This window comes from Anser brachyrhynchus (assembly GCF_964034855.1).
Source record: "Anser brachyrhynchus genome assembly, chromosome: 7".
In the NCBI taxonomy this organism is placed as follows: domain Eukaryota; kingdom Metazoa; phylum Chordata; class Aves; order Anseriformes; family Anatidae; genus Anser; species Anser brachyrhynchus.
In genome coordinates, this window is record NC_137701.1 from 40,070,376 (window position 1) to 40,097,526 (window position 27,151).

The following is a 27,151-nucleotide window of genomic DNA, read 5'->3' on the forward strand; positions in this document are numbered from 1 at the left end:
TTCTATGGTTTACAGCTGCTATCAGAGAATATATTCCGCATTGATAACAAAACATCATCTCCAGGTAATGAAAGTTTTAAGTTGATGTGGCTGAGCTTAAATGATTTCTCACGGTCAGCTTGTGTTTTGTGTAAGTGATGTATTCTAGTCTTGAAAAAAAAAAAAAAAAACCAAAAAGCTTCTGCTTACCTGTGAGATTCTCTTGGTCCTGGTCCACACGCTTTCTCTCCATTTCTACTACTCGCCTTTGAATGCCTCTGTAGCTGATGTCGCTGAAGTCTTGCATGTTCTTTTTCACACGTTCTGTAATGGGGTCAGTAACTACAGGTGTGAAAGTACCTTTGCTTTTCTCAAAATCTTCATGGTATTTCACCTGCAATGTACAATGAAATGTTTGTCCCTCTGTAGATTAGACAAATGATTGGTTTTATTCTTTGCTTTCTTAAGTAAAATGCCTAGTAGAGAGGTGTGCTGCAGTTCTGAATTTTTGCTTTCTCCCCTCCAAAGAACAATGAGGGAGAGCCTAATCCCAACCATGCCTTTCCTGTGGAGTCACTCTTGCTTTTTACATTTAGTAACGTGGGTGACCAGTTGGTAAATGTATATTGTCTCTTGTGACAGCAACCCTGGCGTCTCTTGAGAGCAAGGTCATGTTTTTAGTTAAGTCACTGCCAAGTTAATCCATCTATAAATGCTCTTACCGTGGAAATGTGTTTCTGGGTCTCTCGTACACGCCGCATTTCAGGTGTATCCAGTACGTAAGCAGCTTTGCCTTGTACTTGTTTTCGGAAGCTATCTGAATAAAGAACCTGCCAGGTGAGAAAAAGGAAGTGAGCACAGGGCACAAAACTAATTCTGCACCGTGAGGAGTGGCTGTGCTGATGCAAGGCAACCTGGCAGAGAAGGTTAAAGAATGAAAAACAGGCAGCAGCAATTGTTGGTGAATAATGTTAGAATGCAAAGCAAATTTCTTTTTCATAATTATATGAGATGTAGACAGCACTGGACATGATCACAAACCTTGCTTTTCTCAACTAAAAGATCTTTCCTTTTAAAAAAAAAAAAAACAAACTTGTAATAATAGGTAGAGAGGTAAAGTAGTACTAATATTTCAGGTAACGTTTTCATAGATCTGATGGGCACCTCTAACTTTAGTGAAGTAATTGTAAAACAGACGCCATCGTTAGACCTCTATTTCTGATTAAAATATTACAATTTTAGCTGGTTTTGCAGGGTTTCTTTTCTCAGTTATAACAGTAGCAACAAGCTTCTGTAAATGTTTGTTTGCAGCTGTTGTATCCCTGGCTTTATCGAGCAAACCTTGATGTCTGTATGTACACAAATCTTTGGAGGCTGGGGTATGTCAGCACTTTTACAGCTGGAGCAACAGGTTAGCAATGACTTGCCTAAAGGAGGCCACTTCCAACTTTGACAGGTTTGTATAAATTGCAAGATATTATCAGAAATCTAACAAAATATATTGTTATTGAAGAATATTTTATATCTCATACAGTATAAGACCAGTAAACACAGAAGATATTTGCAAGAGAAGGCAACATAGATTTTTGAAATTTGGTTATTAAAAAAAACCAAACTAAAGCATTTAATCACACAGAAAGAAATAGTTGTGTCGCAAAATGGAAAAAAAAAGTATGATAGGGTTTGGTTTTAGCATTGTTACTTCATTCTTCAAAACTGGGTAGCCAGGTAGCACTATTAACATCTGCACTGTTAATTTGCATTGAGAGGGAATTCCAGGAGTTTAAATATTAGTTTTTAAAGTATTTTCGTGTATCGGCAGAATAGGACTTACCGAGCTGATGTTTTCTTGATTGCGTTTAGCTCTCTCCATCTCTGGAGTCATTGGTGTTGGAGTTCCTTTTGCTAGATGTTCTTTGTACAAAACCTACAGGGTACAAAAGGTGTCCACAAGTCAGACTGGCATAACTCCCAGCTCGGTCTGTAAGTGGGGTTATTGTTTAAGCATACTCATCACTGCAGGGGTAGAAAAGATCTGGGGAAGTAAAGCATCTAAAAAGTTATTTGCTAGAGCAGAAGGTAAAAAACAGAAGGGAAAAACAGGCAAAAATAAGGAAAACTGAGTGAAGAAGGATATATTAGAAGTGGATATTTTTTTTTCAGAATGGTTATTCTTAGTATAAGGCAGTTGTCTTTCTTCTTTCAGTACCGAGCTAATCTGTTCTTGATTGCGTTTGACTCTCTCCATCTCCGGAGTGACCGGTGTGGGGGTTGCCTTCCCTAAGCCTTCTTTGTATACAACCTACAGACCACAAAGTAACCCAAAGTCACAAAGGTACAGATTGAAAAACGTGATGTTACTGGTTTTAGAATAAACACCATCCATTATGAAAAGAAAAAAAAAAAGAGGAAAAATGGTATTAAAAAGTTAATTGATAAAAAAAATCTTTCATGTACTGTAATTTTAAACTATGACTTTCTAAATTTGGGGGGAAAATTAGAGGGTTAAATAAAAAACAGGCAAACTTAAGTTATTTTTTTTAAAAAAAAAAAAGCTCTGTTTTAGCCCCTTTACTTCTTCCAGACAATACCGAGCTAATTTGTTCTTGATTGCGTTTCACTCTCTCCATCTCTGGAGTGATAGGTGTGGGGGTTGCGCGCCCCAAGTTTTCTTTGTATAACACCTGTGGGATACAGAACATGTATCCGGTATCTTAAAAAACAACAAAAAGTCAGAAGGCTTTGAACACAAGTTATTACTTAGTTACAGAATTTCAAAAAGTCATGATGGGTTATGATGCGTAGCACTGCACAAAAGCCAAACATCTAAAGTTATCGGGAGGGGTAAGAAAAACTGTAAAAGAATAGCTTGTTGTATCTGGAGGGGAGGGAGGGTTAAAAAAAAGGGCTCTATCCAGCTACAGCTATGACCATGGCTCTACAGGTCTTGGGGAAGCTGCCTGTGTCCCTAAGAAATGTTGTATCTACCCCACTGAGAAAGCAGCTCTTCCTGCTCTCCAGTTGCAGTTACAAAGCAAAATACGGAACAAACAGGATGAGAAGCTAAATGTGTAAAAGCACCACGTCCCAGCAGGGCACGAGGCTGTTGATGTCTGGATGGAGCCCCCAGTAACAGAACTGAGCTGCAGAAAACTCGTAAGTTTTTGGCTCAGCATGTTAACACCAAAGCCAACTTATTTTAGAAGAAGAGAGATTAATTTGCAGAAACAAATATAGATATATTTTTAAACTAAAATCAGTTTTCAGTTGGCAGTTAGAATGTTACTTTTTTAAAATATAGGCGCAAAGGAAAAAATAATCTATTTTTTAAGGTACCGAGCTAATGATTTCTTGATTGCGCTTGACTCTCTCCATCTCTGGAGTGATTGGTGTTGGGGTCACTTTCCCCACGTTTTCTTTGTACAAAACCTATAGGATACAAGGGAGTATCCAAAGATCATTAAAAAGGTAACAACAGAACACAATCACATACAATAAAGCTTTTGGGTTATTACACCTAGGAGGGGTTAGACTTGGCACCACTGCTGGTCCTGAAGGAAGCAATGGGCGTTTTGCCATGAATCTAGGATGCAGCAATGGACCCGTACAGTATCAGTTGGGCACGAAAGCAAGAGAGTAATAAGAAATAGTTAAAAAAAATGCAAAGAAACAATGTCCATCAGAAGAAAAAGGAAAAAAAAAAGTCAAACAATTCTAGTAAAATCCTGCTTCAGACAGTGTTAAATAGAAGCTATTACAACTTGTCTGTAAACACAAAAAACTAGGGTTTTGCTATGACACGGGCTTATTTTTTAAAGTTAGGAAGCACAGATTATTAAAACTGCTAAAGGCTGTTAAACACTTAAGATCTTTAGGAACTGGTTTCCTGTTAAAAATACCGAGCTAATGATCTCTTGATTGCGTTTGACTCTTTCCATCTCAGGAGTGACAGGTGTTGGGGTGGCTTTCCCTATGTTTTCTTTATACAACACCTATGAGACATAAAGGAGCCAAAGAAAGCAACAGTAAATAAACAGCCATCTGTAGACAAAGGTGAAGCCTAAGGCATCTTTTTCTGTTATTTAATATCGCAGGGCCTAGGCATTATATATACATATATATTTAAGGAAGGTACTTAGCAACATTGAAGTAGTGTTTGGCACACTGCGTTTTTAACTAAGGATGACCCAATACATAACTACGTACGTTAAATACATAACTACGCTGAGGGGCTGAGAACGTTATGAGTATTCAAATTATAACAAAAAGAATGTCAGCATTGCAGAGAAGATGAAAGTTTGTTAAAAGTTTGTAGGATTAGAATAGGGCATCAAACTAAGTCTTAACTACAACAAAAACTGTAACAAGTCAACATTATCGCTGTAAACCACGGTGAGAGGTGGGTAAGAAGTAAGCACCTATTGAAGCTGCTTTAGAGCTAGGATTGGCATTATTTTCGAGCAAGTGTTACAAACTCCATTTATTAAAACTGTTAAAATGTTCATTTAAACAGCGTTAAAGGAAACTTTTTTTCTTGGCAAAGTACCGAGCTACAGATTTCTTGATTGCGTTTGACCCTCTCCATCTCTGGAGTGATCGGAGTGGGGGTTCCAGTCCCCACGCTCTCTTTGTACAACACCTGTGTAGTAACAAGAAGCATCCAAAACAAAATCAGAACTCAGTAACGATAACATTCAACATGAAACCAAATAGTTGAGGCTCCTAGATCTTAATCTGCTCTCAGGCAGAGCTCTAAAAGCTACCCCTGAAGGCACTGAGGACTGGGCTTGCACCAGGTAAGGTCTGAAGGCAAAGCTGTCCCTGCTTGTATCTTAGAAGATGCAGTGATCCAACAGAGAGGCCTCTTACATCAATACTGCTGCACAACTACATTTTCATGGTGGAGGGAAGCTTTCAGACTACCGCTGAACCGTGCTGGAAAATGAGACCCTCCATACTCTATAGCAAGAGCACTAAAACAGGAAAGTGATAGGATTTAAAAAAACAACAGCAACAAAACACTAAAAGGAAGTAAAAGGAAATCAGAACAGGGAGCAAAAATGGTTAAAGATATTTAGGATTATGTAAATAATTACATATACAAAGAGTAAGATGTAAGTAAGACTGGAAAATACAGTACAGTGAGGGAAAAAGGATATTTTAGCAACTGATTATGTTGGTTATGTGGAAGTAAGGAGTGGAATTGTTCCATTTTTAATAAAGGTTAAAAAGTTCAATTTAAGTGGAGTTAAAGGGAATACATCTTTTCCTCCACAAAATACCGAGCTAATGTGTTCTTGATTGCGTTTCACCCTCTCAACCTCAGGAGTGACAGGTATTGGGGTTCCTGTCCCCAGATCCTCTTTGTACAACACCTGTGGGCAATAGGGCTGGATTAAAAAGAAGAAACAAGCAAACAACAGTAACACGCAGCTTGCTAAGAAAAAAAGAATGTTTTTCAAAGTCGCTCTGAGCCAAAGCTTGGAATAAAAAAGAAAACTTACAACCTTCCTAAAAATGATTAAGCTGAAGACATACTCTGCAAAGACTCCTGGCAGAAAGCTACACTACCTTTGCTATTTGCTTCTCAGCATCTATTTAAAAAAAAAAGTCTCTGCAACAGTAGATAAAGACTTCCTAAAGGAAGACAGTATCAAATAAAACACAAAAGGAACAAAGGAAAAACTGTTTCATTTACCCATTCCATAAACATCACAGCAGGTTAAGCTGGCATGTATTAGAGCGCTGTTACACTGAGCTCATTGCCACAGCTTTGTCAGGTGCAAATAGTTTAGTTTTGATATGGAAAGTAAATAAAATCAGAAAAAAAAAAGAAACAAAACTGAGGATGAAGTGATTAACAGAAGGAAAATCTGGATATTATTTAAGAATTTAAAAAAAAAAAGATAATCGGAATCAAAAGAAGGGTGGAAGCTAAAAGTTGTTATTATTAACATTGCATAATCCAATCAGAGGAACAAAAATGATGTAAGTAACGATTACAGAGGAAAAAATCTCAAAGGGAAGAGGATATTCCTTTTTAAGTTGATTATAGGGGAAGAAGAGTATTTTGGGGTAGTAAAATTATTTTTAAATAGATCAAAAGGGAACGTTCTGCTTTGCAAACTGAGAAATACCGAGCTAAAATTTTCTTGATTGCGTTTGACTCTTTCAATCTCAGGAGTGACAGGCGTTGGGGTTCCTGTCCCCACCTCCTCTTTGTACAACACCTGTGGGATAACACGGCTACATGAAAGGAAGGCAGAGGAACAAGCAGACAACAGGAGCGTTTTGTTTGCTGAGAGAACAAGCGGAGCACAAGAGTTTTCTGAGTTGCCCTGAACAATCATACAGATTAAAAACCCCCAAAGTCCATAGCTAGCTCAGCACACGGACAAGCGAGTTAAACACCAAACACCGCTACGGCTTGTAGCAGGATGCTGGAATACCTTCCCGCCTGGGCTGGCTGCTTCTCAAGGGCCACATTTAAAACTGCTGGGTAGTTAGAATATCGAGTCTTTCATAAGTTATAACGACTGGTTTTTTGTCTTTTCGCTAGTTGTGAGGTAAAGCTGTTCCTGGCTGTACTTGAGCCATTGGAGGGCCAGGCCCTAATGCTCCATCCCCAAACTTTGCCACACACCACAATGACGAGTCAATCCTTTCCCTGCGAGAAATGCTACCAATTATCCAGAATTTATCATCACAGAATCTGGTTTGCTTATTACAAGAACTACAAAGAGACATGATCATAATACAGGTGTACATATGAACTTGGTACAGGAGAAATTACAGTTATCGGTACTCTCCTACCTTACTGGAAACTTTCCTCACCCCACAAAACATCCTAATGCTGCCCATTTGTTACCCTGCAAAGCTGGGCTTCCAGCATATCTATAGCCTACACCACCTGGAAATCCGGGCCACTGTCTTTCTGCAGCAAAATTAAAGACCTCCTAAAGGAAGAAGGTATCAAGTACAACACAAAAGGAACAAAGAAATAAATGTCATGTCATTTACCCGTCCCATAAACATCACAGCAAGTTACACCGGTGTGTATTAGCGCACTGTTATACCGAGCTAGTTGCCACAGGTTTGTATCAGACCACAAATAGTTTAGTTTTTATATGCAGTAGAACCAGGAAAAAAAAAACAACACAACAATAACTCATAACCAAGGATTGAAGTGATTAACAAAGGGAAAAGCAGATATTAAAGAAAAAAAATGTTGAGTCAAAAAAAATAATTGGAAAACAGAACCTAAAAGGTACCATTGTTAAGATGATCTAATCAAAACAGGAAAGAAAAGGAGAAATGGAAAAATGGAGTAAGTAACAATTATGGAGGAAAAAACATCAAAACAAGGGGAAGAGGATATTGTTCTTTGTGTAAGTTGATTATAGGGGAACAAGAGTATTCTGGGGGTATTAAAATTATTTTAAAATAGAACAAAAGGGAATGTTCTGCTTTGCAAACTGAAAAATACCGAGCTAAAGATTTCTTGATTGCGTTTGACTCTTTCAATCTCAGGAGTGACAGGTGTTGGGGTTCCTGTCCCCACATCCTCTTTGTACAACACCTATATGGTAACACAGTAGTATAAAAAAATAAGAACAAAAGGAAGAATGCATTTGATAGAGGGAACACGTCACAGTTACCTTTTATGCTCACCACATCCATTAGAAAGCAGGAAAAAATAGGAAGTTTAAACCAGTTAACAATTGTGCTCAGTTCAAAGGAAGTGTTCTGAGACCTAGAAATAATGCATCCTAGGTCTTAGATATGCTTCAACACAACCATAAAGCATTAGGAAAATGGAATTAAGCAAATTCAGAAAACTGGTTTTTAAAAAAGGCAAAACACTTCAAGCTTCACAAAAAGAAAGAAAAAAAAAGAAACTTTAAAAATTAAAGGCCATGACGCATTACGTGTTAAGATTACTATAATATCTTTTAAAAATGATTGCATAAAATATAACTAACAATGATTAAAAATTTAACAGCAGAAAAGGAATGTCTCTGTAAGTTAATTACTGAGAGCAGAACATTTACAAGTGTTAAAGAGTCTTCTAAAATGAAGTTATAGGGATCATTTTCTTAAATTGCAAAAAAGTACCGAGCTAAAGTTTTCTTGATTGCGTTTGACCCTCTCCATCTCAGGAGTTACAGGTACTGGGGTCCCAATTCCCAGCCCCTCTTTGTACAACACCTGTGTGGCAACAGGGAGGTATTTTTGGGGTTTTGGTTTTTTAAGGAAAAAGAAGGGAAAGAGGAAGATGGGGGAGAGAGAGAGAGAAGAAAAGTAATTTAATATAGTGAAACTTTGAAGTATGACAAATACAATTTTGTCAGCCTTGTTCAAATGCTAGCAAAAAAAAAAAAGCAATCAAAATAATCAGCTAATGGCTAATGTTCCTAGGAGGTTTACTGTCTTCTCACCTGGGTGTGCCAGCAAGAACTGCAAGAATGCTTTTTGTGAAAGCAGAGCTCGAACTACACCACCTGAAAACTTTTTTGCATTTACGCCTTCTTCCCCAAAGGAGTCTGTTTACTTACATAAAAGATCTTAGTGGTCAGCTTTGCCTCTAAGATTGCCTCTCACCAGTATAAAAGAGAGACACGATGATCACAGAGACAGTTAAACGTAGTGAAAAGTGTAACAGTGGTGGCGTCTCTGAACTGTCCTATTAATCTCAAGTCAGGTCTGAATTTTGTATCTGTCACGTCTGAATTTGGTCAGACTGAGTCAAAACTAGTCCCAAGACACTATAATTAAAACTGAAATATACTACAAAATTACAACATAAAGCACTTCCAGTTGTGCAGGGGGACAGGAATGTGTTAGAAGCAGAAACAATTCTGGATAGAAAGGCATTGCTACAATAATTTTCCCTTAATTACACAATTTTCTTCATTTTTCACATTATAGTGACATGGGGATGCTGCCCAGGTTTTCTTACAAAGACCTGAAGAGTCTATAAGAAAGCATCCAACACAACAAAACCAGGAAAATACAAACACAGTCCAGGTGCATTAGATTGCTTTGCTCTACAGTGTTAAGAGTTCATTTTTCATTTGCACTGCACCAGTGTGGTGAGTCTAAGGCATGTTAGAAGGATCGACTTTGTTACCGAGGAGAAGTCACTCAGAATGTCACTGTTTTGATGGGAAGAAAACATAAGGAACTGCTTAGCTGCTTTAAGTAAATGAGGTTAAAAATTCACAGCTGGAATAATTTAATGACAATTAAGTTAGACTGAGGTAAAAAAAATAAAATTTATAGGATACTGACAAGGCTTTAGGCTTTAGTTATTTGATTAAGAAAAGGTTGTTCAAAGTTCAATAAGGAATTGAAATAAAAAATTAATACGGAGGAGTTAAAAAGATTCGATTTGCATTCTAAACGGTAGGTTGTGTTTCATTTAGTACTACCGAGCTAATGTTCTCTTGATTGCGTTTGACTCTCTCCATCTCTGGAGTGACCGGTGTGGGGATGCCAGTCCCTAAGCCCTCTTTGTATAATACCTGTGAGGTACAAGAAAGTTTCCACAAAAACAAACCAAACCAAACCAAAAAGAAAAACCACCACACTCAACACAGGCAAAATAATTAAATCTCACTATTTTGTGAGTTATGTTTAGTGTTTTCGGTCACTTTTCAATTAATTACACACTTGTTCTAGAGGCTAATATTAAGGAACTGGCTGATGGTTGATTATTCTGTAAATATGACTACAGACACTAGGAGATAAAGGGTTAAGATAAAACAAACATGGGGAGAAACACCGGATTGATTTCACAGCTTACTACCAGCTTTGTTTCTTAAAAGAAATTCATGAGAAGTTGTCAATCACTCAAAAAAGTTAAACCACAAAAAGGTGGAATAATTGAGTTAAAAATATTGTCAGGGAAAAGAAAGGAGAAGGGTGAGATTCTAAATCACCGAAGGAAACCAGAATACATGTTAGGATGTTATGCAAAAATGAGTCGCCTTTTTTTTTTTTAAATACCGAGCTAATGTGTTCTTGATTGCGTTTCACTCTCTCTATTTCTGGAGTGACAGGTGTTGGGATACCTGTCCCTAGGTCCTCTTTGTACAATACCTGCAGAACACAAGCACCCAGAAAGGTGAGAAGATCATATTCCTTCCGTAATATCTACAATACATTTGGATAGGCAATTTACCTGGTTAACAGATAAATACAATCTGGGATTATATGTAAACATGTGCAAAAGATATTTTACTCAGTAAGTACAGTCACCAGCTCAGCAAAGCTCTTAATGTCTACATTTAGGTGCTTGGAAACACAGAAGTCAATAGAGGACTTCATTATAATAGGACACAAATTTAAATACTCTGCTAATCTGGCATGAGAGGTAGGTATTTTCTGCTTTTCATTTTAGTTTAGGAAACATCATAGTACTTCTTTTCAGGCAGTCAGTATTTCCAGAGGTTTTTTTTTAATGGTGTTAACAAACAGCTGAATTTAGTTGTGGGCTAGATTTCATTTTGATCTCTATTTTTTCAGAACATTATCATATTATTTCATTTTAAGGCTCTAGTGAGAAAACAATCTCATATTACTAGATTTAATTTAACCTACAATTGTTTGATCAAAAATTGCCTTTTCCATGATGGAAGACATATAAATGTCCTGTCTAAAACCTAATCATGTAGAAACACATTACAAATGCACCAGCAATTCTCACAAATTTGTAAACTACTTGCAAACTGCATTTCATTGGTTGACGTCATTGAAAAAAGAAAAAAATACAAAAATAAAGGATTCACAGCAAGAGAAAACAAATTATGTAACTTGAAAGTTAGAAAAATGAAGATTCATTTGAAAAAAATCAATTATGCACTAGTGACCTGCAAAAGTCACTAGTACCATAAACAGCTCAAGAGGGAATCAGTACTTAAAATTAGGAACAGTAAATCACGAGATATTCACTGTACAGGAGCTATTGCTCCTCAGCATTGTATAGCAAACGTCTGAGGTACCAGTGATCAAGAACATATCCTCCCTCAACACTGCATTCAGGAAATGCTGGCTCAAAATCTGGAGAGCAGGGTTTAATTATCAGAATCTACACTTAACTAGATATGGGAAAAGCCAGATACTTTTTCCCATTTAAAACTGTCAGTAGTTTTTGTGACTACAAAAAGAGGCTCCATTTATTTTTTTTCCACAAAGTTCTTTCTAGCTGCTCACTTTTTTTCAGAATAATTGTAAGATATCATCTGGGTATTTTTTGTTTTTAGTTCTGTGTTTAGAAAAGGTCACAGAAATAATTCAGGGAAGTGGCTGATGGTAATGATTACTGCAAAATTCAGATATTTAAACTTCCTGCCGCTGACTATAGGGATTTAAGGGATCTGTTCTTTCAACAATAAATACCACAAACAATATCAAAGGTTGGAGCTTGAGCTCTGCAAGATTATATGGGTAAGAAGAAAATTTTAGCCACTACCGAGCTGATGTGCTTCTGTGTCTCCTTGACACGTTTCACTTCGGGGAGATCGGGAATTGGAGTTCCTTTTCCAATACTCTCCTTGTACTTAATCTGCAAAGGCAGAGACATTAGAAATAGTTAGACTTATATTTAAGCACAGCTGATACATGTATGCATAACAAATTGTATGACTAAAGAAACAAACTCACTGAAATCTCAAGTACTAGATGTATTCTAATGGCAAAGAAGTTAGCAAGGAATTTTCTTTTAGAATTACCTATTAGATAACTCAGGCCACAGCCTAAAATATAGTAGTTTAAGAATAACTCAGAGCAGGGTAAAAAAGCAGTCTCGTATGAACCAAAAGTTTTCAGTTGAAACTTAAAATTTGGGTATCTAATATCTTCCAGGTGCTTAACTTCAGCAAGAACAAAACCCCTGATTTATAACAACCAAACCATTTCAATGTATCAAACACTAAGTTACAAAAACCTGTGATGTTAAAAACTAAAAAAAAAAATATAACAATAATATAAAAATCTTAGCTTAATGGCATTAAAATAGGCACCTGGATTGCCATGCAGATTAATTAGAGCATTAACCTGATCTCATTGGCTCCAACATGAGCAGAAAGCTGGTGTTAAAGTACTCCCACCATCTTTACAAGCAATCTGTTAGAAGGTAACTGCTGCGGAGATTTCACTGTGAATGGCACTTTCATAAAAGCACTGTCTAGAAACTGTTATAAATGCCTTTGAACAGATCTGATATGATGTGGTCTTTCTAGCAATGAAAGCAGAACTCTGGATTTGTAAAAATCTATCTGTTTAATATAGCTGAGGGTCATCATACAATATTTTAGCAATTAAATGTTTGATATCAGTGCTATTTTCATTCTTTACTTCAGCATAACCAAAAACAAAAAGAGAATAGTATTTCAGAAAAATGTATTTAACATAATATGCAACAAATGGCTGAAATGTTAGTATCTCTTATACTAAAATAATGTCAGAATTCAAATAAAAAGCATGAAAAAAAATACAAATCTTGAGTTACATAGTTATTCCAATATATGAGTATTACAACTTTTTAATAGAATATAAAGGTTTTACAAGACATGCTTTAGTAGTCTTTTGACACTGCCTGCGCTAACACCCTCACAGACAAGCTAACAAAGTGTGGGTTAGGTAAGTGCACAGTGAAGTGGGCTGACAGCTGGCTGAGTGACCAAGCCCAGAGCTTTGTGACCAGTGGCACAAGGGCCAGTTAGAGACCAGTCACCAGTGGTGTGCCCCAGGGATCAATATGGGGGCCGATGCTGTTTAACATCATTGGTGACCTGGGTGCTGGGACAGAACGCACTCTCAGCAACCTTGCAAATGACACAGATCTGGGAGAAGTGGTAGGTTATTCTTCCCCTCCACTCAGCACCAGTGATGTGGCATCTGGGGTGCTGCGTCCAGTTCTGGGCGCCTCAGTACAAGAGAGACACAGACTTACTGGGGAGAGCACAGCACAGGGCCACAAAGATGATTACGGGACTGGAACGTATTTGGTATGTGAAGAGGCTTAGAGAGCTGAGGTTCTGTAGCTAGTAGAAGAGTAGGCTCAGGGGGAACTAGTCAACTTGTATAAATACCTCGAAGGTGGGAGTGAAGACGATGGAGCTGAGAATAACTTCTGAGTAGTGCCCAGTGATAGGACAAGAGGTAACGGGCACGAGTTAAAACACGGGACATTCAATCTGAACACAGGAAAACAATTTTTTACTGTGAGGGCGGTCAGATACTGGAACAGGTTGCCATGAGAGGTTGTGGAGTCCTTTTGAATATCTTGAATCCTTTGAGATGTTTAAAACTCAACTGGACACAGACCTGGGAAACCTGCTGTAGCTGAACGTGCTTGATCAAAGGGCTTGCAGTAGATGATGTCTTGAGGTGCCTTCCTACCTAAACAATTCTTTGGTTCTCTGCTAAATAAACTGTGTTTGGGATGAGATTAAAATCATGACAAGAGCTTTCATGTTTTAGAAATGGACTGTAACTAACAAATTGAATGTTAATCGTTAGAAAGATTATTAAATCACAAAAATAGACAAAAACTTTTAGAAAGTAACCCTTAGCTGGGTAGATTATTGCCAAACCACAGTTAGCAAAATTTAAAGAATTAAGAGGGAAAAAGCATATTATTTTAAGTTGAATTAGCACTCGTAGAGTATTAAAAATCAATTGTTTTGTACCGAGCTAATTGCATCTTGTGTTCGTTTAACTCTCTGCATCTCTGGCGTCTTTTCAATCGTAGTTCCAGTTCCAATATCTTCTTTATATAAAATCTTAATATTTAGAATCAAGACAACAAGGTTAAGCGTACAAAATACAACATTATTTCTTCTAGGGAGTGAATAGATTTGTATGACGAGTGATTTGCACTCAACAGTGCAGGCTGAAAGCCAGCTGAGAGGATCTCCAGTCACTGCTTATTGCCTATCTGAAGTCTTATTTACTATGAGTGCTATGCGCGCAAAAAAGGAGCCGATCATTTATATTTGTAGTACTGCATTTTAAGTAGAATATCAAAACATTTGTAGACCAATTTTAGGATTGAAAACTAGTATTTGTTCTTCTTGTTCTAATTTTGTTTTGGTATGTTTTACACAAATTCTTTCTACTTACTAGACTAATGAAACTAGTGGCAAAATGATACAGCAGACAACAGGCACTTCATGGTAATACATGAAATGTGAAAGGTACTGGGGAGACAGTTCACTTTTCACTGAAAGAAAAAGCCAAAGACTGCACTACTTACATGACAACAGAACAAAAGAAAGGTGGACACTTGTAATAACACTTTAAGCAGACGGCTGACTGTTTAACTATATCACAGCTATGTACATGGGAAAGAGTGCAGTCAGGGAACTCCAAAAGTGACAGTAGATAAAAAGGAGTAGCATAAATCAGCTAATCAGTTTGAAAAAGTTCTTATGCACATTTAAGCAGGTCAAGAACATAAGTATTTGTAAGGGAAAAGCCTAAAATTAGATTTACTCTGAGGGTGGTGAGGCACTGGAGCAGGTTGCCCAGCAAAGCTGTGGCTGCCCCATCCCTGGAATTGTTCAAGGCCAAGTTTGATGGGGCTTTGAGCAACCTGGGCTGGTGGGAGGTGTCCCTGCCCATGGCCCAGGGGATGGAAATAGATGGGCTTTAAGGTCCCTCCCTTCCAACCTAGACTGTTCTATGATTCTAAAATAATTATTTTATTAAACACATTAAACTGTGGGTGTTTTGGAATGAGCACTGAAAACAGAAAATAACCATACCGAGCTGAAATTCTTCTGGTTTTCTTTCACACGCAGCATTTCTGGTGTATCTTGTACAACTGTAACTTTTCCTTTGCTGTTCTGTAGGTCCCACTGATACTGAAGCTGTTGAAAAAGTTGAAGTAAAATGCCAAATGTTGACTCTACACCATAAAAATTTACTCACTGAACTTTCTTTGAAGCTAAGAAAAATAAAATATTTTCAAGGACAGCTTTTAAGGAGACCATGTTAACATCACCATTAGTGATATAAAGACATACAGTTATAAATATTCTCACTTAAATTAGTAATAGGAGATCCTTAACTAGATCAATCAAAAAATCTTGAAAGGTGCCAGACTATGGCATCTAAACTAATTAAGCCTCAACAATTAAAGATTTCAAGCCAGACTGTGGAGTAATTGTTCATGTTCCTGACCATACAGTCCTGCAGTTAGTCTCTACTAACCAGAACTTCTGTAAGTATAATTCTCTATTATTAGCAAAGGAATTGTAAAAGCACTGCAGAAAGAAAACTACAGACTCATTTTTTTTCCCTGTGTACTACTGAATACATAGAGGACCAACTGGGAATCCCTGAGAATATAAAGGCAGCCTAGTTGGGATTAGAGTGTGATATTGGGACATTGTTAAGTAACAAAAAAGCTGAACATTTTTAATTATTTGACGGTAACAACGTTTGTTATGTATATACATACTGTGCTGAAGTTCTTTTGATTCTCACGGACTCTCTGCATTTCTGGTGTGTCTGCTACAGGCACATAGTATGGCATGGTCCTTTCTGCATCTTCCTTGTATTTTTTCTAATACAAAATACAAAACACATTCCATTAATTCAAAAGCACTAATAAATAGCCTGACTTTTCTTATTGTTGCATAATGCTCATCTTTACGGAAACGTGAGTACTTCTGTTTCAGATTACACCTCTGCGTAAGACTTGTTTTAAACATTTAGAGTCATTAAGGAGTAGGAAAATTCAGCTAAATCTACTTAGAATTAAATTTGCTTTGGTATTGCAAAAACAATAGGAATGATTGTTCTATTTTATACAGTATTACAATAAGTTAATTTCAATATTGAAACGGATTTTCAATACTAGTTTTCAATAAGAGATGCCACCTCACTGTTCCACAGAAATATGTTTTTCTGATGTACTTCCTGAATGTTGTGACAGGTAGCTATTCAGGTGCTCCAAGTTAACATCTGCTCAAGGTTCCCATGTGAACAATGATTACATCTCTTCACTCCGTTTACCTGGCTTGAAAGGTTTTTGACTTGCTGGGCATGAATAATCTCTGGAGTATCGACAACACTCGTGTAGTTGGCTTTCTCCATTTCTGCCAACTGTTTGTATTTGATCTGTTAGGGAGAGATAAGGGAGAGATCACATTTAGGTGCCTTTATCATATCTTTGCAACAATTTTCACACTATTTCACACTATTTATTCAGAAAGAAAAAAAAAACAACTGCTAGCAATTTTTTCTTTAAAAAAGACATCAGACGTGAGAAATGGATTATTCACACAGACCTGACTGGCAATGTCTGTGGCATTCTTTGCTCTCACAAAATCCGGTGTCTCCAAAGCCAGTTCTGTCAGACCTTTTCCTCTAATTTCTAATTCCAAGGCTTTTTTGTACTCTTTCTGCAAATTAAGACAATAGATAAATATTTTATTGATGTGAAAGCAATCCCTTTGGCAACTTCAGGTATTTTCATGACCACATCACAAAACAGGAATACTGCTAATATAAACGTACAATTAAACACACACATGACATAACTGAAGTGTTTACTTTATAACTTAAATCTTGAGAACAAACAGCCCAGCTGCAGCAGCAAATGGAGGCACACTACAGGCCAGCTCTATTAAGGTTCCTTCTCACACCAGTAACCTCAAAGTGCAAGTTCCCTTAGGTCATCAGTGATCCGTGTAAAACAGTGACTTGTACAGAAGAGGAGCAATAGGGAGCAAGCAGTTTATGAAATGCTTATGGTAGTGAAAAGTGGTCACGTATGTTTCACACTGGGCATGCCCAAAAAATGCAAGGGGACAGGATTCTCTGTGATAGTGTAGGTCCTTTGAAATTAATAGCCTCTCTAAAAATTCATCAGCAGCTGCTACTCTTCCCAAAGACATCTTTCAGTGAGGTCTAAAAGATATATTAAAGATATATTTTGTATAGATTGGTATAATTCATCTCTTGCTATGGCAACTGCTGAACTTGGCTGAATATGTCTGTACTATTCTCTGGTAATAAAATAGAGGCTCCTTGAATAACTTAAAATGCTTGCCCTAAGTACATACAAAATGCTGTCAGTACGCAGTCAGCATGCTTAACAGAATTTGTTAACAAGCCATATCATAACTTAGTTTTTTCAACTTTAAGCCTGGTGATGTTATAGCCCTTAAAATTTGAGCTGCACTTATCCTATGAAAATAGTCACTATGAAATATTTATGATACCAGTCCACTTTGTAAATAACATAGGTTACACATCCTGACTGTCTGTTGGCCACCTCTCTCCACTGAGATGGGGAAAAGTCTGCCTTGGCCATCAGTCCTGCAGCTGATGCAGTCAAAAACAGTTTATCTGTTGACCATCTGACCATTGATTGCAGCACCTGTTTCTTCTTCACTTACCTTCCTGATAGTGACTGCAAAGACAGAAACAGCTCACTTACAAGTTCAGGCTACCAGTTTCAGACTTAGTCACCATACACATTCTTTTTTTCTCTCTACTCAAGAGTTTGTAGGGTATTACTATATACTAGTGTTATATGGCTATAAGCATTTGTCCATCTGAAGTTGTTACCTCTATTCAGGTATTTTCCAAATAGCTTCCGACATACCTCATTCAGGATTTGAGTTGCATTCTTTGCTCTTAACATGTCTGGAGTCTCCTCTAAAGCTGTTAATCCTTTACCTTTGACACCTTCTTCCAGATCCTTCCTGTATTCTTTCTGCATAAGAAAGAAAAGGAAAACTGCAAAGACAAACTAAAAAGAGTTCTACACTCTACAGCTTTATTGCAAAACTGAAATAAATAAATAAATAAATCCAAAAGCTCCAAAAGAAAAAAAAAAAAAAAAAAGGATCTTTTAAAACAGCAAAGGTATATGGTTATATAAGAACTACTGCAATGGAACAGTGTATAGTCATTATTGTTCAAGACAAAATGCAAGGTCACACACATACACATCCCGCTATGTACCAGTTATGCTGGTGAATGTCAGGAAAGGACACAGTAAATGTGAATACAGTTAACGGACAATAATAAATGTACATGACAAATTAGATCACAACACAAAATATTTATAAAACATGCTTAAAATGGTTAGGAAAAAAAAGTGGTGAAGAAGAAACGTTGCTGAGTATACTTAGTGGAATTATTTAACTTGACAGAGGAAAAAAACAGAACAATTGCTACCTCGCTTGCTATTTTGGTTGCATATTTGACATGTAATAAGGATGGTGTAATCTCCAAGCCAGTAAGGTTTCTGCCCTTAATGGACTCTTCAAAGTCCCTCTTATATTCTTTCTAATGAGAGTAAGAAGAAAAAAAGCAAAATAGCAAATATTTATTACATTATTTTTAATTATATTTTAAAACTTCTGGGAGGATGGAGAGGAAGCAGCAGTATTAATGTCATGATCTTCTACAGTCAGTGCCGCAGACAGAGAAAGAATAAATCCTCTTTCTGTTGAAGTTCATGAAACAGCTCATTACTTCCAATGGAAATATGACCTGATCCTGTCTTTGTTTTTTTTTTTCTCCTACTTATATAGGCAGAGAAAACATTCAATGGAATCACTCAAACATAATGACTTAGGGCCTTATACAAGTGTTTTTCAACATGTATAAGCCTTCACCTGCAACAGAACAAGATAATACTTCAAACAGAAAATAACTGCTTCAGGAAATAGAATGACAGGTCAGCAAAGAACACTGTGACAGTAGAGACAAACAGGAAATAAATGAGTTTTTCAAACATAGAGTTCTCAGGTGAAAACAAGAAACAGCATGCTTTCTGTGGACTGTAATAATTGACATAGTATACTCCTGTTGCAAATATTGAAGTGATGTGTATTTCATATTACATTTCTTGTAAATACTCAAAGATTTGCTTAAGCTTCATTTACTGACAGCTTCTTGATGAAAAATTACAGAAAATATACACTTCATAGTGACAGAGGAAAATTTCATGTATTTCAAATACAGTATTTTATTACCAATATAAAGAAACGTGTGATACAACAATAATTTGTCAGTCTATCGGCATTCACAAAACAAAAGTATAACTGCATGTCTAAACCACTTTAACTATTTTAACTATTTTTTAACTATTTAACTATTTTTTAACTATTTAAACTAACTTTAACTAGTTTAACTATAAAAATAAACGTTAAATGATCTTTAGTCTATCGTTGATTTTAATCTTACCTCACTCTGCATGAGCTGAGATTCCTTTGCAGTAAGGTATGTTGGAGTTTCAAAGTCCAACATAGGTTTACCTTTTTCCTTCTCATACTTTTCTTTATATTTCACCTGAGAAGAAAATAAAAAAGTTACCCTTCTAAATAATCAAAGAACTAATTCATCAACTAAGATTTGCCTACTGTGGTTAACTGATATCTGGTAAAAAATGAATTTCTAACACTGTTTATCTTCCTGAAATCCCTATTATTGATCCTAAAACGTAAAATCAAAAGTCAGCCTTGCAGCAAAATGTGTGTGGTCTAAAATTCTACCGTCATATTTCCTGTTGCAAAGAATATGCAGTGTCAGCTCTGATTTCAAGAAATAACTGATCACAAGAAGGAAGACAGGTAGCTGCAAAAATCTAACTTGAAGGCACTGAGATTGCTCCTGACCCTGGTTTGATTCAGCCAGTTACATGTTAATGGATTGCTGGAATGTTAGGGACAGGGCTTGAAAAGATGCAGTTCAGCATCTTCCTACCTAATTCTATATATGTCTGTCCAGGAAGTAAAAAGTCCACCAAAATGAAGATATTCTTGCTTCAACTTACAGTATCTAGCCTTTAGGGCATCAATTTTCAAACTGTTGCAAGAAGTAATGCTATGTCTTTGGCTCAGATTCCAGTCTCAAACTAGTGCCATGAGTGGTGACTTACACTACAAACTGATGAGCAACTATATTCTTAGTGCTCTGCTATGTAGTTTTTGCTCTTCCATGCTATTATTCTGCACCAGAACAATACTTATAGTCCTTCACATTCTAGCAGTTACTTCTCTCTCGCTTTAGGGTCAATAAATACCTCAAATAGAGAGGACTAGAGACTAAATTAGAGGATAAATTTCTGTGGAATGATTCACTATTTGCTGTATTCCAGAGGGAAAAGGTGTCAACAGGCACATTTAAGAGCAGCAGTAGATATTGGTTTCATTAAAGGAATTATGTATGCAGAAAAATAATGGCAGAGCTCTCCTTTGTATCACTTGAGACTAGAATGGATAAAGCAACTGAAAGTATACTGTCAACAACAACCCTACCGTTATCAATTTCCGGTTTCCAAGATAATCGAATCTTCTTTTCTATAGATGAAATTACCCCCAATAAATGTGTTATACTGTGTAGCAAGATCCAGATACAACAGGAATAAGTAACTGAGATCTACTCTAGAATGAAGAAATCACGTGGATAGTTTGCATGTGTTTAAATGTGCAGATGTACGAGTATTTCTCATTGACTTTTGTTTTCTTGAGTGTGAAGTGTTTATAGAAAGGCACAGAAATTACTATACATCACAGAACTTACTAGGTTGATTTCAGTGATGGAGACTTTAGTACTCAATGATTGCAGTTAATGAGAAACACGCGACCAACTTACGTGGCTCTGTAGTTCTGATGCCTCCCTTAGGTGAACCTGTTCAAGATTATCTGGCACCACAAGGTAGTGACCCTTACTCTTCTCATACTGCTTCTTGTACTGGTACTGAAGGGAAGGTGTCAAAAATCATCTCAATAAAAAAAAAATCCCTCAGCAAATTTACTTCTTAGGTCCAATCAAAGCAACACTTCAATGGAACATCAAAGAGAAATTAGAAAGACAAAAAGCTAAACAAAAACAAGAATTTTAACTCCCAGTATCAGTATCACTTTTAAAGATGTGGGTGAAAAGTTATCTTTTTTGATCATTTCGATTGCAGCAAAGATATTTAAAAACAAAGATAAAAAAACAAAAAAGAGAGAGAAAAAAGTAAACAAGAAAGATAAAGAAAACACAGTGGATACATGAAAAGGCTGTGCCAGGCAATAATGACTTTTGTCTTTTCTCAATAAAATTATTGAGCACTTTGTTAGACATAATTCTGTACCTCTATATTAGGAGGATGTTAAACATAAAAATGAAATGAAAAAGCAGACCAAAAAAAAGTTTTAAATATATTAAGCAGTAAAGAAAAAATATAAAAAAAAGAAAGAAGAAAATAGTATTTGTTAGTGAGGTGCAATCAGTTAAAATGTAATAAAGAATGAATCCACTAAAAATGATTAGAGGATTTAAAACACTAGCAGTTCTACATCTAATAAGGATTTCACTTCCCAGGGAACAAATGTGACAAAGTTGCTAGTTGGCTAGGAAACAACCATTAGAACGTAGAGAAGAGATCACTACCAGGTGATGTACCATGAACAATAATAATTGCTCCCTTAGCAATCATTATGGAAGTAGTTAGCAGAGATCAATTCAGAATGGAATCAGCAGGAATGGGAAAATCAAATGGATCTGGTGTTAGTTAATGAGCTTACAGCACTGGCGAGTTGGCTTGTACTCAGGACATGGTTCATGATCAGCGATTCAGACATGTCTGTAACAGGCTTATGAAGTTTCTTTAAATCTGCCTTGTATTTCACCTGAAGATAAGAAAGGACAAACATCAGAAAAGAAGGCTGCTGATAAAACCTGTGATGCCTAATGTGTTAATAATACAAAGGAGCTCTTTCCTATAGGACATTTGAAACTTTTAATTTCCCTGTAGGAAAAGTGTGAGCATACCTCGCTAGCTATGTTGTGAGCATCTTTCATGGTCTTGTAGATCTTAGCCTCCTTTAAATCATACTTGGGCTTTTTACCCATCTCTTTGGAAAAATTCTCCTTGTATTTCACCTAAATTTAAAAAACAAACAAACAAAAAAAGCATATTACATCTGTTCTTGAGCATTTGCTTGTTTGGCTGCAGAAGGCAAAGAGACCTGAGTACACGCTGATTTTAAGTGGAAGAACAAAAATGCAGTAACTTGAAGGCATCCAGTGGAATAAAGGTTATTTTAAAGATCACCTGACTTGGAAAGAAAATCTACATTTGAATTTACAAAATATCACTAGCAATTTTTCATTTGGTGCATATGTAACACCTCCTCACTGTAAAAATAGTGACAGACATAGTCAAAAGAAATACATTGACAACATACAGATACATTCCGACAACATACAGATACATTCCGACCCTTTGTGAGATGAAGAATTCCTCATTCAGTGACAGCTATACGTACATAAAAGATACCGTATTTCACAAAGAGACAAAAACTGACATAAGCATAAAGAGTATTTTTTAAAAAAACTTTTAACATACTTCTTGCTGAAATATGAGCTTTAAAAACTACCTTAGGACATACCAGCACTGAGGATGGCAATGGGACAAATACTTACATACATTGTCATACACAGACTGGGTTTTGTACGGAACAGGAATAAAGATGATAACGATCACATATAGAATAGTGATACAATTAATTACTAGGAACTAGGTTGCATAAGAGACTTAGTAACACTTCCAAACCACATCAGATTAACGTTAGCAAGGTAAACCATATCAATGTAAATCAATGTTTTAGCAGACCCAGGCTGGAGGCACATATGCCAGGTTAGATGAATGAGTTTTGCTAATGGCTTGAGTTATGGCAAGTCCTTCATCATGACTTGTCCCATCCCACTACTGCTAAAGGTCAATTCCTCACTATTTCTTGTGGACCTGTAAAAGGCTGCTTTATTAGGAACATTTTTGGTTTTAGTGTGTGTACATATATAAATATATATCCACAAAAATGAACAAAATTGTTTCAGAGGAATTAGAGAAGATTGCAAGGAAATAACTCTAAATATTAAAGACTGGCCCTCAGTAATTTAGCCTTAAGTTCTGACTTTTCTAAACAGATCCCACAGTTAGCAATTATGCCCATCAGCATTAGAGTAGCCATCAGTAGAAAAATTCTGAGGATTTCTCATGTCTTCCCTGTAGTAGTATTCTGACTGCATGGAAACAGGTGAGGCAACATTTCTTTCTGCTTACCAATCCACATCTACGTGGAGATATTTTATACTAAATAAACCAGCAATGCTCACACTTGGCCTAAAGAACAACCACTGAGAATTGTCATTGTCTTTCTGAAAGAATTTGATTGTTTTCAGGGCCAAAATAATACATGTAAGAAGCATACATAAAACTGTGGTTGATAAGGAAAAAGGATTAATGGTTCTACAGAAAAGAAAAAAAAGATCTCTCTCAAGAAATATTTATATGAAAATTGAAATGAAAGAAATAAACTACTGAAGAACTGATAGCTAAGTTGAGGAACAGCTGAATCCTTAAAAAAGCTTTTTAACTTACAATGACAATTACAGAAATGTAAACAAATAATTTTATATTAGTAGAAAAAAGAAAGATGCTTGAAAGCAGAATTAAATCACATTCCACAATCAGATTTTACACTTCTGAATTCATTGGCATATTCTTGTCCATACAGCCCCACATTGCTCATGCTGTATTGCACTGCCTCTCTTTTGCTTTGCAAAATATGCCAGCATTCAGATAAAACACACAAACAGGCAAATCCACAAATTGCTTAACCAATGTAAGAAAACAATATCAACATTTTTGACATAAAAGGAATCAGTATTAGTTCTGATCTCACAAAAATTAAAATCAAGACGTATACAAGACTGTTAAGTTACGCAAGCTATGCAAAATATGATGAAGATCAGACCCGTCATGCCAAATTTTTTAAACCCAGATGAAATGTTATTGGAAGATCTATGCAAAATTGAAAGCAAGGATGCCAGACAGATGAAATACAACCAAAAAAAAAAAAGGCAAGTGGATTAACAAGCTGCTTTATAAGGAAGCTTTATAAAGAAGACATTGCTTTACAACAAAGAAATTTATGAGAATAAATACCCAAGAGAAAAATAAAATGAAAGATGATACCAATTAGTATTTGCTCCCTTACTCCCCTCTAAAATAGTTGATTTTCTCTCAGGACCAAAATAATCTCAAAGTTTAAAATACTAAGAGAGAGATGGCTAGTATTGGAGCAAAAGCATGGAAAAAGAGGAGCTCATTATATCTGAATGGGAATAAACATAATTTCTTCTTTTTCTTGCAGTTCAATTGTTCCAGACCAGATGCCAGTTTAAGAGTCCTTGGTTCTACTGAAATTTTTTTATTTTTTTATTTTTTTACTAACAAGCATGGTGGCTGTCATTCAAGCATGCGGCAGTTACATGCAGTAGTCACAGCTAGATATGGAAAAGCCATAATCCCCCTTTTTTCTTTTGGAAATCCAAGCACAGAATTGAAATGCAGAGATCTACCTGCTGCCACTTCAGAACTGCTATGCAGCTATAGGCTTTTTGTTTTCCAAAGGTTTTGAGATGGAAGAAATGTAAGAAAATATGCGCCCTCAAATCACTACAGTGTATACTTCTCAGAGCTCTAGGGTTTAATCATACACTGTGCTTCCATTATGCCAATCCAGAACAGATTAGTTTAAATAGAAGTTTGAACAGAATAGTTAAAATACAATTCAAGTGTGAATCTTCTGCATAGGGAATGACTGTTTACTAAAAATAACCATTTTTGAGTTTGTCATATAAATATTTGTTTTTCATACATTCTCAGGAAAACCAGCTCAAGCTTATATGGCTGGTTTTATTTTTTGGGGTGAAAAAGGGTAGCTTCCACATTACATTAATGCATTGGACACTTCTATTATAAACACTGGAAGTTCCAAAACCATCATGAAGGGCACAGGGTTTGAAGCCTTATGTAGTTTTTCTGAAAGAGACAAATTCCCCATGCACTTAAATCCCATGCACAGTCTTTCCAGAGGAAAAAAAGAGAGCAGTCTCACAAGTTTTGCTACATTCAACACCTTTGACACAAAAAGACCTGGTGCAACTGGTGCATCATAAACCATTTAACAACTTGGAATTGTAAGTGCACAAGAGATAGATGCATAAAAAAGGCATTCCCAGCTGTGTCACTTAAAATTATCTTACATGACTACTTAGCATATTAGCTTTCTTAAACGTTCTCATCCATGGGGTATCATAAGATGCAGCTCCATGCCCTCTCATATGGCGCTTGAGGTATTCCGCCTATAATGCGTAGCAAGAGAGCAAGATCAGAAATGCAAACAATAATAAGATTAAAGCATGAAGTGGTGAGTAGAACTGAGGACCTGGTGAAAAAACAAACAAACAAACAAAAACAACCACAGAAAAGCATGTGCTTCAGAATAATTGGAGAACGTGTCCATTGCAAAATTAAACTACACAAGCTTCTATCAATATAGCATACTAACACCAAAGCAGAAGATTCTTTCAAAGGCACAAAATAGAAAGAAAGTCACCAAAAGAAACAGAATGTCCCTCTCATAAGGGATGAGTAAGAAGAGCTAGGTAAGAGGCTGCTTCTTTTAAAGCCAATACTCAGAAACAGGGAAAAAAAAAAAAAGAGAGAAAGAGAGAATATAGCTGACACATCAGCCTCAGTCCTTAAAAGATCTTGTCATGGCATCATTTAGTGTAAGAGAATTATATTTGCATACAGGTGCTTTTTTTTTTTATTTTATTATTTTTTCAAAATATTCTGCACAAATGAATAACTTATCTGTGTCCATTTCACCACTGGAGACAAGAGAGGTGCTACAGCTTCTGGGCTTTTGCAGAAAATGTTTTTTAATTCCAGCAACCCTTAATTTTCAGGCAACCCTTTCTTGAAAACTATCAGCTGGCTTTTAGAGGTAATGATTGTCTTCTGTTTTGATCTTAAGGATGTACAGATTTATGCAACCTGACAACTCTGGACCAACAGAGTCTTGTAAAATAATTCTCTCCGTATCAACTCTTTCAGAATTTCACAGAATTTATAAATTTGTAAGTGACAGTTATTCAGGTACCTGTACATTTCTATGTTCTAACTTTCCATATTCCATCAAGATAAGAAACTGGACATCGTAGAATTATAAATAACATTTTTAAGAAGATGGAAACACTCAAAGATTTTAGAGATGACAGGATTAAATATAGAGAAATTATATGCCCTGTCTCCGCACTTCTATGAATCCTCTCTGCAGCCCGTACAGAAGGATCACTTCTGCTCCCATTGAAGCCAGCAGACTTTTAGTATCTGGGCACACTTATCCACCAGCCTAGTCTTTGGGAAAGTGACTGGATGCACTTTGGGAAAGTGACATACACTGAATGGATATAAATGACTTGAAAGAAAGTGGTGAATCACATCTGGCATCACTGTAAGCAAAATCAGACTCTCAATGTTTGTTCAACGAAGAAATAGCTTCACATCACGACTTAATTTTTACTTTAACATGTTCCTTTATAAATATTTCCTTATCATTTAATCTAGAAATAATTCTAGTTAAAATATTAAGATCATTCTAGAAGTTAATGTTATTTATTTTCTCTCACTGCTTCCAAGTTTCACAAATGTTTTATTATTACCTGACTAGTTAGTTTGGACACCTCTTTTGCCAGTTCAATATCCGGACGTCCCAGCATGGTAACACCAATGCCAGCTTCTCCACGCTTTTTATATTCAATCTAACAAAGAAAATCAAATTAAAAATGTATAGTTTAGTAGCGATGAAATACCCTTTTGATTTTACTGTTTTTAATAGTAACATTACTGCTAAACATTATACAGAAGATTTTAAAAACCACTCACATCACTAATTAACTTGGCAGCCTGAGTTGCTTTCTTAATATCTGGTCGATCTGCTATAGGTGTGTAGTGGAGTTTTGACTTGGCATCTTTCTTGTATTCAATCTAAACCATGGTGACAGACAAAGGAAAAAAGAATACTCAGGTTTGTTCATGAGAAAGATAGCTAATAAGGACACAGAAATGCTGCTGGGAAAGTACATGATGTTTTTTTTTTTAACAATTTCACAAAGAATTGGTTTGGGAATCTGTTTTTGCAAGTGGTCAAGTTACATATGAAGAAATGAGCATATGCAATTGTCTGTATTTGAAGGAATGAAAGAAATTATTAAATGTGATTTGCATTAGACTACTTCATGTTATTAATTATAAATATGAATATCAAATAAATCCTTTATTTCAGTGCAATTTTAC

At 36.2% G+C, this 27,151-nt stretch overlaps 1 protein-coding gene across 5 annotated transcripts in view; it reads right to left on the reverse strand.

Moving 5' to 3' along the window:
- Nucleotides 1-27,151, reverse strand: part of NEB (nebulin) — a 125,119-nt gene that overhangs the window by 3,279 nt on the left and 94,689 nt on the right. The window contains exons 127-154 of one of the 5 annotated variants that reach the window (XM_080599187.1): nucleotides 26,741-26,842; nucleotides 26,518-26,616; nucleotides 21,772-21,882; nucleotides 21,525-21,629; nucleotides 20,605-20,709; nucleotides 19,195-19,299; nucleotides 18,181-18,291; nucleotides 17,603-17,713; nucleotides 16,281-16,394; nucleotides 16,006-16,110; nucleotides 15,449-15,553; nucleotides 14,751-14,855; nucleotides 13,674-13,766; nucleotides 11,453-11,545; nucleotides 9,988-10,080; nucleotides 9,411-9,503; nucleotides 8,095-8,187; nucleotides 7,466-7,558; nucleotides 6,117-6,209; nucleotides 5,262-5,354; nucleotides 4,526-4,618; nucleotides 3,879-3,971; nucleotides 3,316-3,408; nucleotides 2,571-2,663; nucleotides 2,189-2,281; nucleotides 1,814-1,906; nucleotides 702-809; nucleotides 190-373 (exon numbers count right to left, since the gene is read on the reverse strand). In XM_080599187.1, coding sequence (XP_080455313.1) covers nucleotides 190-373; nucleotides 702-809; nucleotides 1,814-1,906; nucleotides 2,189-2,281; nucleotides 2,571-2,663; nucleotides 3,316-3,408; nucleotides 3,879-3,971; nucleotides 4,526-4,618; nucleotides 5,262-5,354; nucleotides 6,117-6,209; nucleotides 7,466-7,558; nucleotides 8,095-8,187; nucleotides 9,411-9,503; nucleotides 9,988-10,080; nucleotides 11,453-11,545; nucleotides 13,674-13,766; nucleotides 14,751-14,855; nucleotides 15,449-15,553; nucleotides 16,006-16,110; nucleotides 16,281-16,394; nucleotides 17,603-17,713; nucleotides 18,181-18,291; nucleotides 19,195-19,299; nucleotides 20,605-20,709; nucleotides 21,525-21,629; nucleotides 21,772-21,882; nucleotides 26,518-26,616; nucleotides 26,741-26,842 — 2,872 coding nt within the window. The remainder of the gene's footprint in view (nucleotides 1-189; nucleotides 374-701; nucleotides 810-1,813; nucleotides 1,907-2,188; nucleotides 2,282-2,570; nucleotides 2,664-3,315; nucleotides 3,409-3,878; nucleotides 3,972-4,525; nucleotides 4,619-5,261; nucleotides 5,355-6,116; nucleotides 6,210-7,465; nucleotides 7,559-8,094; nucleotides 8,188-9,410; nucleotides 9,504-9,987; nucleotides 10,081-11,452; nucleotides 11,546-13,673; nucleotides 13,767-14,750; nucleotides 14,856-15,448; nucleotides 15,554-16,005; nucleotides 16,111-16,280; nucleotides 16,395-17,602; nucleotides 17,714-18,180; nucleotides 18,292-19,194; nucleotides 19,300-20,604; nucleotides 20,710-21,524; nucleotides 21,630-21,771; nucleotides 21,883-26,517; nucleotides 26,617-26,740; nucleotides 26,843-27,151) is intronic. The other 4 variants (XM_080599188.1, XM_080599189.1, XM_080599190.1 and 1 more) reach the window with 4 other exon arrangements.